Below are 11,368 nucleotides of genomic sequence, written 5' to 3'. Positions count from 1 at the left end.
ATGCATGTTGTACATATCTCTCACCATCTTCTTCATTTCTGCCACCGTTTGGCCTGGCCTGGCCTGGCCAGGCAAGGCAAATTATATACAAACTCCGGAAGGAATGAAGCCTTTTGGTGCTTGTGAGGGGGACAAGAATATGAAAAGCACACAAACATAATTTATATATGTATACATAGACTATAGTCATTATTATTTTTCCTTCTTTCCTCCTCCTCCTCCTCCTCCTCCTCCTCTGTTCTTCAAAGCTCTTGCTTGCTTGCCCAGCCATGGCGCCTGGAAGAAGCGCAGCAGAGACCGAAGACTTTGCTCTTCGAAGAATACTCAACGTCACACTCTCCTACACGGACCCACCTCCACAGAAAAACCCTAACCCTAACCCTAACCCCACCCCTCACCCTGATTCTAGCCCTAATAACTCGCCCGTATATTTAGAGCAGCTCGCAGCAGAGCTCCTTAGTGAGAGCAAACCGCTCGCTCTCTCTCGAGATGTTCTGGAAAGAGTGCTGTTTGATCGTCTCTACAACCATTCTCACAGCCCAGAGTCAGCGATCATGTACCTTCTTGGGTGCTATCGGAGATCGGTTGAGGAATCTCGCAAGGTTCAAGGGATGAAGGACAAGAGAATCTCATCGGAGATTCTAGATTCCATATCCCAGGTAAAAGAACTAACTGTCTCTTATGTTGGTATCATGTTCGAACAACCCGATATGTTCCCTTCACTGCTAAATAAAGATGCCCCGGTTTCGTCTCCATTTAAGCAATCAATTGTAAGTGTCATCATCGGTAACACCAATTCTCACACTAATGGAATAGACAGTAATAGTCATAACCATACATTGCCATCGGGTTTTCTTGACCATTTTATCAAGAGATTCGAGAATGAATCGGGCTTTGAGAATATTTGGAGACCTGCATTTGATGATCTTCGCAGTAGTGTGACACGAGTCTCTCCTTTGGGTCCTTTCCAAATACCTCTCAAGACGTTGATAATGTTGGTTTCATATCATTCTGTTGCAAAAGTGTTGGTGAACCACCCAAATTGGCTTCCCAAAGGCACAAATATCACTGGTCGGGTCCTCGAAATGAACAGTATCTTGGGCCCCTTTTTCCACATCAGTGTTATTCCTGACAACCCAATCTTTGGAAATGGCGAACCTAATGTTGGGTAATGTACTTTATTACATTGCTTTAAAAGTCTAATGTTGGGTAATCTACTTTGCAATATTACTTTGAGAATGTTGGGTTATTTACTTAAATCTCATGCTGGATAATGTATTATGAGAATCTCATTTAGATAAATGCTTTGTTAACACAATCACCAATGAGGAGGTAGATAATGCTTTTATTCTAGGGATATGTTACCGCAATGATGCCAATATTCAAAATAGCTATATGCTTAGTATGGCCAAGGGCTATAACTATGCCCTCAAATCAAGAGTATGCTGGGTCCCTTTTTCCAAATCAGTGTCATTTTGGACAACCTGATATTTGGAAATGGCAAACCTAATGTTGACCCATTTAGGACCTTACCTTGTCTGGTCGAGTTATTTTAAGGTGATAACTCGATCATACAAGGTAAGGTCTTAAATGTTCAATCATAGGGAAAATAAAGTAAGATATTCTATGATTGAAAATCTTACTTTATTTTCCCTAGTAATACTGATGTGAATGCTGGATAACTGAAAATCTTAATGTAAATTCCCTAATAATAGTAGATGTGGGGTAATCTACTTTGTGAACATTACTAACACCTGTGTAGAGGTAGATGATGCATTCATGTCAGGGTTGTGTTAGCATTTAGAGATATGATTATTAACTAGAATGGGTCTATCGACCTAGGTTTCAGAAGTGACCTTTGATGCGCAAACACCACTATAACCGATATCTTAAATAGCCAAAGCCATGTTCTTTACTGAGTCTGTGTTTCCAAATTAGTGGTTTTGTGGACAACCCGCTGCCCAGTCTTTGCCAACGATGAACCTAATGTTGAGTAATGGAAAATATGACTTAGTGTTGCTACTAGTAGTAAATTTGAACTAATATGCTTTATGAATACTATAATCACCAGGACTGTGTTACTGCACTCGTATTCACTGTGATATGCTGCTTTTTAAGCATATGTTAACCAAGCATGTTATGTATCTTTACAGGCAGCAATATTTTGACTGGTTTATAATACTATATGTTTCTTATTAACTTTTTTATAGTATGGTATGCTGTGTGCTTTTAAGCATATATTAACCAAGCATATTGTGTATGTTTGCAGGCAGCAATGTTTCTCGGAGGCTTCAAGCCGCCGCAGTGCTGATCTTTTGGCCTCTTTCTCCACTATAAAAAATATCATGCATCAACTCTATGATGGTTTGCACGAGGTCCTACTGAAATTGTTAAAAACTTCAAATACACGAGAACATGTCTTGATGTACCTAGCAGATTTGATTGAGAAGAATGCTGGCAGGAGTCAGATCCAGGTGTGTAGATTGCTCTTCCCTTTCCCTTGTATTTTAAAGTGATGGTTTTATGTGCTAAGAATATTTACTCTGTTTGTGAATAGGTTGATCCATATAGGTGTGCGAGCTCGGGTATGTTTGTTAGCCTAAGTGCAGTGATGCTCAAACTTTGTGAACCATTTTTGGATGCCTCCTTCTCAAAGAGAGATAAGATTGATGCATCATATATTCTTCATAAAGCACGGGTTGATTTCAGGTGAGTGGTTTCCTTATATGTAAATACTGAAGGAGAGAAAGATGAAAGGAAATGTTAAATTAAATTTTTCGAAAGGCCAATGAGACCAAAAGCTACTTTTAAGAGCTCATCTACATCCCATGGTGCAAACCATTTCAAACTATGAAGAACCTAACCAGAATAAAGGAGATTGCTTTTGTGGTCTAATATTGCAAAGACATGCCACATGGTGCTTAGACATAAGAAAAGCTTAACCTTCAGAACTTCACATTTGATGCATGCCAAAACTTAACCTTAAAACATTTAGCAGCATCCATTATACAGTTAGCTATAGAAAGAAAAATGCTCCATCCCATGAAGCATATAATACAAATTAAAATCAAAACATCTCATCGAGTCCAGAGCAGATAGAGATATGAAAGCAAATCTCAAGTGGGAGAACTTGGGGAAGATATTATGCCTTTCCAAGCTCTGTAGGAAACAGAGAAGCCTAGAGATCAGGACAAAAATCTGCAAGCATAATATCGTTTCCGTTTTTGAATATTGGCTGATGCCATAAAACAGCTATGGAGACTCCATGGGAGACTACTAAATAAAATGTAGTAATAACATCTGCAAAAGGCCAAAATGGCATATGAATAATTAGTCTAAAGTGTTTACATTTGATACATCAATAATTGTCAGATATAAACAAAAGGAGAAGTAGCAGTGATGCTACAGCTGAGAAGCAAGCAGTTGGGTATGATATATTGGTGATGGGACAGTATAACATTGTGGAAGGTTAGGGATAGGATAATGACATACAGGAACAAAAATTGAATACATCTCAATCACTGGCTATCCACTTACGGGTGCAAAGTGCAAACATTATGCGGAAAACAACTTGAGTGGTTGCTTAACATGCATGACATTGTATATGAAATATTTAATATTTTATGTATTGGATTGGCTGATGATACTTTGGCAACTGGTTGACATTCACAAAATAGTGGTCTCACTGCTATCCATGCTACATCGGAGGAGGTAGCAAAATGGGTTGATAAAGAAAATTATGCTCGTGTTGAAGGTTTTCGGCAAGCTCAATTACGGATGGAGCAAGAAGAACGCCAACGCTTGGTGTCACACCAAACTATGACATCAAGCAATGGCACATCGACATCTGCATCTCCTTCAACCTCCACTCCTCCTCCTCCTCAAAAGTACTCATTCATCTGTGAATGCTTCTTCTTGACAGCAAGAGTTCTCAATTTGGGGCTTCTTAAAGCTTTGTCAGATTTTAAACTCGTAATGCAGGTATATACTTTTGAAATTGTTCAATCTCAGTTAGTATTTACTAAGAACTCCCAAAATTCTTTGGCTAGTATAGCTGATATACTGACTTGATCATGAATCTAAAGGATTATTCGAGGCAAAAGGAGGCTTTGGCCGCATTGCAAGCTATGAGAGGACCTGGCTCACCTCCTCAATTAGAGCAGAATATAACGGAACTTGAGTCCATAATTGAGAAACTTTCACAAGCCAGGTTTTGCTATGAAGCTCAAATCTTAAAGGTGAGTTTTGATTTCTTGTGAAAACCGTGTATCTTAATTAAGAATTAATGTAAACCTATGTTTCATTTCTGGAATTCTATTTGTTCTTTCATGTAAAGAGAAATCTCCATCTTTGTTGCTCTAAATAATGACTTAATTTATGAATCTATGTAGGATGTGGAATTGCTGCAGCAAGGTCTCACCTACTACAGGTTAATGATATTATGGCTTGTTGGTCTAGTTGGCGGGTTTCAGATGCCCCTGCCAGTGGAATGCCCCATGGTCTTTGCATCGATGCCTGAACATTTCATTGAAGATGCTATGGAACTGCTTCTATTCTCTTCAAGAATTCCCAGAGCATTGGATGGTGTTGTATTGGTGAGTAATATATTGTCAACAATAACTCTATCTAATCGACAAATTTGTTCTTGTTAAGTGATACATCATTGATGTTATACGTTTTACATCATGGATATAGATGCCTTTATTTTTGTTGTGTAATTCAGGATGAGTTCATGAGCTTCATAGTCATGTTTATGGGGAGTCCATTACATATAAAAAATCCTTACTTGAGGGCAAAAATGGTGGAAGTTCTAAATGCCTGGATGCCGCAAAAGAGGTACAATATTTGTTCACTTTCTGGACTGTGAGAGGAAAGTAGAGGTTGTTCTTACACCTGCTTTTATTGCATTTTGTAGTTCGTTCTCACCAATGCAGAGCAGTTCAATGTCCTCACTTTTTGAGGGTCATCAGCTTGCTTTGGAATGTCTAGTTCCAAATCTTCTGAAGCTATATGTTGATATTGAATTTACTGGTTCACACACTCAGGTTTGTCTAATAAAAAGTACCAGTGAATATATCTGTCTATTGATAGTATGATGCGTGACACTCATTTTGTGGCCTATGTACTCAGTTTTATGACAAGTTCAATATTCGTCATAATATATCAGAACTCCTTGAATACCTGTGGACGGTACCCAGTCATCGGAATGCTTGGAAAATGGTGAGTAACAAACATTGCATTGATTTTGAGAAAGAAAGAAACAATCAAGATGTATTATCCTCTCTAGGAAAACCATAATGAACAACGAGATTCGACAAAGTCTACATCTTACAAGGATTTCTAATCTTGAAGATCAATGAAAGAAATGAATGAAATCTTGCCTAATGTATTCTAATTAGAATTCTAGTTTAAACTCCTGCTATGTGTGTTCTTTGTAGATTGCTAGTAAGGAGGAGAAAGGATTTTACTTGAGATTCTTGAACCTTCTCATAAATGATAGCATCTTTTTGCTTGACGAGAGCTTGAAAAGAATCCCTGAGCTGAAGGAATTGGAACTTGAAATGTCTAATACAGCCGAATGGGAGAGGAGACCTGCACAGGAACGGCAAGAACGAACCCGTCAATTTCGGCAACAGGAATCTGTATTGCAATCTATCTATCTATATACATATTTTCCTTTTTATGAGCTTTTTATAACTTTAATCCTTGCTTCCTTTGGCTTTTTATGTATAGCATGTACGTTTTGACATGATGCTGGCCAATGAAGATGTGAAAATGATGCAGTACACATCTGCGGAAATCACCGGGGCATTTCTCTTACCAGAGCTGGTATTTTATATGCACTGACAATGTGATGAAGAGATGAATTCAGTGATACATGGATATGATGCGGGTTCTCAGTTTTGAAAATGTTTGCAGGTAGAAAGAATAGCATCGATGTTGAACTACTTTCTATTACAGCTAGTTGGACCAGAGAGAAGGGCTCTGAAGGTCAAAGATCCAGAAAAGTATGAGTTTCGGCCCAAAGAACTGCTTTCACAGGTTGATTTTCCCTGAACCTCTTCTTTACCATTTCATTGAGATTAAGATATAAAGGTTGTGTAACTATGTTCTTATTGTTTTTGCACCTTGGCCCACGATTGATATCTGGTCTTGTTTTTCAGCAATGTTAAGATTATTGACATGACGTGCATGTGGCTATAAAATGTGAAAACATTTTTAATCAAGTTTAATTTTTCTATTTTGGATCAGGAATGCTTGCTTAATTTTAGTTTCTGGGCAATATTAAGATTGTTGGTATATATGTACATTGGTGAAAGTGACACATTGCCTAAAGTAAGTTTAATATTTTGTATATCGGGTCATGAATAATGTATAATTTCGTTTTTGGCCAATGTCAAGATTGTTGATATATATGTCAACCTTGCCCGGGGTGATAAAACTGATACATTTGCTAAAGCGATATCCAGTGATGGTAGATCATATCGAGAAGAGGTAAATAAATTGCAGTGCCTCTTTGAACCTTTGCATTTGAAACTCTAATTGCATTATGAATAATGCTGTCTCTATAATATCAATCATGCAGCTCTTCAAGGAGGCTTTGGATCTCTTGCATCGTCTTGGAAGCGTGCCAGAAAATGTTATACAAGACTTCAAAGTCTTGAGTGAAAAGGCTAAAGCTGCGGCTGTGGAAGCGTTGGATACTGAGGCAATGCTTGGGGACATTCCCGATGAATTTTTAGACCCAATACAGGTAATTGAGTCCTTAATCCCTCAACCTTCCACAAGTTTTATTAGGTGTAATAATATTTTTAATCATATTCTATTTAAACATATTTGGATGTTCCCAGCAAGTATTACTAAAGCAATAAGCATATGCTAAGCAAGTTTGATTAAATCATAGATAAAGAATATGTTTCATGAAGATTGAATAACATTATGTAAGAACACGAAATAAGACTTTGCTTCCTTTCTAAATTGAACTGAAACTTTGATTTATTGAAATTTACTTTTAAGATATGGAAAAACTTGTAGCGGGAACATAGATCTTGATAAAGAAGCATAGTAGTATATGTTTCTTATGCCTTTTGTCTGGTTGCAGTATACACTAATGAGAGATCCTGTGATCCTCCCTTCTTCAAAAACTACTGTTGATAGGGCTACCATACAGAGGCATTTACTGAGTGATCAGGTAAAATATATGTGATAAAGAATATATATATAATATGTAGAGATTATTAGTGTATGCATCTAAATCGTCATTTCCTATCACATGTTTATTTATTTATCAATTGTATGCAGACCGATCCCTTTAATCGATCCTTACTGACACCAGACATGTTGATTCCTAATACGGAATTGAAGGCTCAAATAGATGCATATATAAAGTCACATGGCATCAAATGAGACAAAATTGAATTTTATGTGTGGAGAATAAGTAAAATATGTCCGTAATGCTCTCGGTAATTTCGGATACGGGAAAAACTTCCAGTGAGTTCCTCTGTTCTTCTTATTATATATCTGATTATCCGTATGTGAAAAACGAAAAATAAAACCCATGAAATCTACTTCAAGTCTCTCTCTCTCTCTCTCTCTCTCTCTCTCTCTCTCTCTCTCTGTAGAGTAGCTCAAAATCTTGATCAAAGAGTGGTGATAAAAGAAACAAAAAATGGGTTTTAGTTTCATGTTTTTTTATTTTTAAAATGGGAACATGATCACTCAACACAATGCTTGTATATTGCAGAACCTAGTCATTGTTGCAAAAGGCAAACATGTACATATTATTTGTGTTATTGAAAATAATGGGACAGGAGACTATAGTGACTACGCTTTGTATATTCAGTTTATTTCAATATTGAGCTCCAAATCAATTCTTTCACTTAGTACTTCATTTGTATGTTTTTATGGTTTGTTTCAATATCGTAACTCCAAAATAATTATTTGCCCATTCCATGGTATTGTAAGTTTATTTTTATTTTTGCACAGCTTTTTCCATGTGTACTGTTTTCTTTAATATTTGTATTATGAAGGATATAGATATGTATGAGCCTGACACTTGTTCTCTCTCCTCTACATCATATTCATTGTCTAAAGATTCTATGAAAATTCATATATTGTTATCCAGTACTTGACCTAAATCTTGTGATTAGTGTCATCAGATGGATTGAGCTAATGTTTTTGGATTCCACATGTCTCAAGCATGGATACCACTTGTTGAAGATATTCCCTAATTTTATATGATCTTTAGGTGTAAAGATTATTTAGGCCCAAGTCCAACTCCTTATCCCTCCCCACCTATGCACTTCCACTTCTGTCCGATAAATATGATTTTTGTAGAAAAATCGTGTCTAAAACTATCCGTTCCTAGTTCTTTGTAGGTTGAGAATCATTGGCACAAATTTAGAGCTCCCCCAAATGCAATTATTTAAACTACGGCGTGTTGAAGTTGGCATCTCTCAATATGGATAAGGTTGTAAAGGTGCTTGTGATGTGATAATCAAACGTGATTGAAGAGGTAACCACATGTAAATTGTATAATGTTTCATGTGCCTTCAAAGCCTATTTAACAAGCCTATGGTCTTTGGAATTTCATACATAAACACACATCTATTGCTCGTTATGCGACTAGACCACACCCTTCGAAAGCGTATCCTTTTGTTTGTCATTAATGTGTAAAAGTTTGGTCCATTCCTTCCCCTTTATCAAACTTACATGATACCCCCTCCCTAGAGTGAATATATATGATGTTGTAAGTATAGGATATCTTTTGATGGGTTGTCCCCATGACCTCCGTGAAATCTACATGTGAGCATCTTCATTGTATGGATGTAACCTAATTCTATCAAAACAACCCCAAAGATTATATACCTAAGAAATCATTGCCATCTAAGAAGAGGCCCTTCAAATTATGCATTGTGATATTCTAGAAGAGTTTAATTCATTCTCTTAGTGATGATTGTGTGGATCTTACTCTCACTACATGCCCTTGCAAAAGAAAGTTGATAATCCCATAACATGTGAAAGTGATCAAATTAGGCCATTAGATGCCTTAAGGGCTATACTATTCCCAAGTATCTTAGAATAGGAGTCACCTTACAATCAAATACTTTTGAAAATCAACATTTTACACATGTTCGCAATAAAACATAAAACCTCTCTATATCGTTTAATTTTGGTGTTTTTCTTAATGCATCAAAATAATTGCATTTACAATGTCAATTGCTTTTTGAATAAAGCCTTATAATTCTCATCTTCGTGAGATAAGGTGAATGATAGAAATGAGACTACAAAAAAATATTATATGTTTGACTTGTGGGTTTTTCAAAAGTTTCATTGTAAGTTTTTCAAGGGCATTATTTCTAGGCCAAAAGATTCACTTTCTCCAAGTTTTTATCAACTCACGTTTCTATATTGTTTCTTTAGTTATAGAATTACCTTCCCTTCTAGAGGATTCTTCTGTGCACAAAAATGCGTGACACTATGTACATTGCAAATCATCTCTTTGTGTGATATCGCACATCATGGAAATGATCACATAATACTTAATATGCAACATAGATTCGGCATTTATAACAAATTGAAGGACAAATGAGACATAAAGTAGATCCACAAGTGAAACACAAATGATGAGCATAATTTTATATAGAATCTATGTTGAGATCTTTCCATGTGTAACGAAATAGAGTGCACGGTATAAATGAGAAAGAGCCTTTTTTGCACTCCTTTGCTTGTCTAAAAACTCACCAATTTTGGAAAAAACAACACTATATTTTAAAGAAAAATTATAATAAACCCTTCATGATTTCAAGGTATGACATGTTAACCTCGTGACACATTTATTTATCATTAACAACACATTCAAGGGACAATCAAATATACATGATCGAGTTGTAATCTTGGTAAACACAATGTGAATTGATACAAGTGCACTTCATCACTGAAAACAATGACATACATGGGTTGCATTGGCACCATGTGGAATCATAATCATCCCAAGTGTGCTTTACAATAACAACAACAACAATCGATCAAATCACTATTTTTACAAACATCATTTGTTTAATGTTCTTAGAGAAATGTTGTGGCCAGTGCATCATGTCAAGAAGACCATTGGCGTTAAGTATGTAGTGCGCGCCAAGATTTTTACACATTTTAAAGCTAAAATTTTAGCATCATAATTATGCAAAAATTCAAGAGTAATTATGTTTGTGACTATTTTCCTTTAAATTAGCCAAGTATTATATGTACGTCAAAGCTTAAGTTAAATAGTAATATTTAAACTCTTGCTTTATGGTTAAGGAATAAAAGAGAAAAAGGCCCTTGCTTTCATTTTATTGTAAGGGGCATATGTTGATACGTTTCAAACTATGTTTCAGTAGGGGCATACATACGGACATAGATTGACCCATGCGTGATATTCTTGAGATTCGACATCCGTAATATTTGTGGTATTCGAGAATAGAAAATGGCCCTAAGAATATTATAAAACCATTCGTTTACATATACATATACACACATACATACATACACATACATACATACACACATACACAAACATATATATACATATACACACACATACATAGATACATATATACACACATACATAGATACATATACACACACATACATAGATAGATATACACACACATACATATATGTGTACACAGACATACATCAATAATTAATTAACTCATTAATATAATGATTAATTTACTATTAACTAATTAATTCACTTAAACATTAATTGATTCACTAATACATTAATTAATTTACAAATACATATCTTAATTCATTAACACATTAATTAATTCATTGGAAAATATTAGTTAATTAATTAATAATCAATTAATGCATTAATAATTAATTAATTAGGGCTTTGGCAAAACTTAGGGTTTCAGTGAAACTCTGAATTTGTAGCGGACAACAGGATGTAGGATTAGGTAGAGCATGAGAGGGAGTCGATGACGCAAGCCGAAAAGAAGAAATTTTGTCGAAATTAGGATTATGACAGAAATTAGGGTTTTCTGTCGAAACCCTAATTTTTGGTCGAGAACAGGATATAGAGGGAAGCGAGGGTGTAAGTAGCACACAGAGGGAGTAGGGTGAGGCGTCTTTGCTTCCTGTTGGCCACTGTTCACTCGCTCGTAAATAAAACACAATTTTATTTTATTTTAATTTCAAAAAAAAGAAGAAAACGAATATATTTACGTGTATTCGTATGGATTCGTGGGGCAGGCCCCACGAATGCGAATATTTCAATCTATGCATACGGATATGTTTTGAAACCACAAGAGTGTATGATTGATAATCACCTAGGATACTCTGATAAATATCCCTCTCCCTTAGGGGTCCCAAAGTATACGAG

At 35.9% G+C, this 11,368-nt stretch overlaps 1 protein-coding gene across 1 annotated transcript; it reads left to right on the top strand.

The window, feature by feature from the left end:
* The first annotated feature begins 224 nt into the window (after positions 1-224).
* On the top strand, positions 225-7,879 carry LOC147867702 (U-box domain-containing protein). Its single transcript, XM_087315496.1, has 16 exons — positions 225-1,168; positions 2,270-2,474; positions 2,558-2,709; positions 3,678-3,981; positions 4,086-4,238; positions 4,392-4,595; positions 4,724-4,836; positions 4,916-5,045; positions 5,131-5,220; positions 5,439-5,642; positions 5,734-5,829; positions 5,920-6,042; positions 6,403-6,495; positions 6,587-6,754; positions 7,103-7,192; positions 7,303-7,879. The coding sequence occupies exons 1-16, from the start codon at positions 270-272 to the stop codon at positions 7,405-7,407; spliced, it is 3,129 nt and encodes a 1,042-aa protein (XP_087171622.1). The 5' UTR covers positions 225-269; the 3' UTR covers positions 7,408-7,879.
* The last annotated feature ends 3,489 nt before the right edge of the window (positions 7,880-11,368 follow it).

This window comes from Azolla caroliniana, unplaced genomic scaffold (genome assembly GCF_043228905.1).
Source record: "Azolla caroliniana isolate FFs.n. ecotype wild unplaced genomic scaffold, voAzoCaro1.0.p SCAF_2, whole genome shotgun sequence".
Classification (NCBI taxonomy): domain Eukaryota; kingdom Viridiplantae; phylum Streptophyta; class Polypodiopsida; order Salviniales; family Salviniaceae; genus Azolla; species Azolla caroliniana.
The sequence above is the reverse complement of the archived record's forward strand: the minus strand, read 5'-3'. Positions and strand labels throughout refer to the sequence as shown.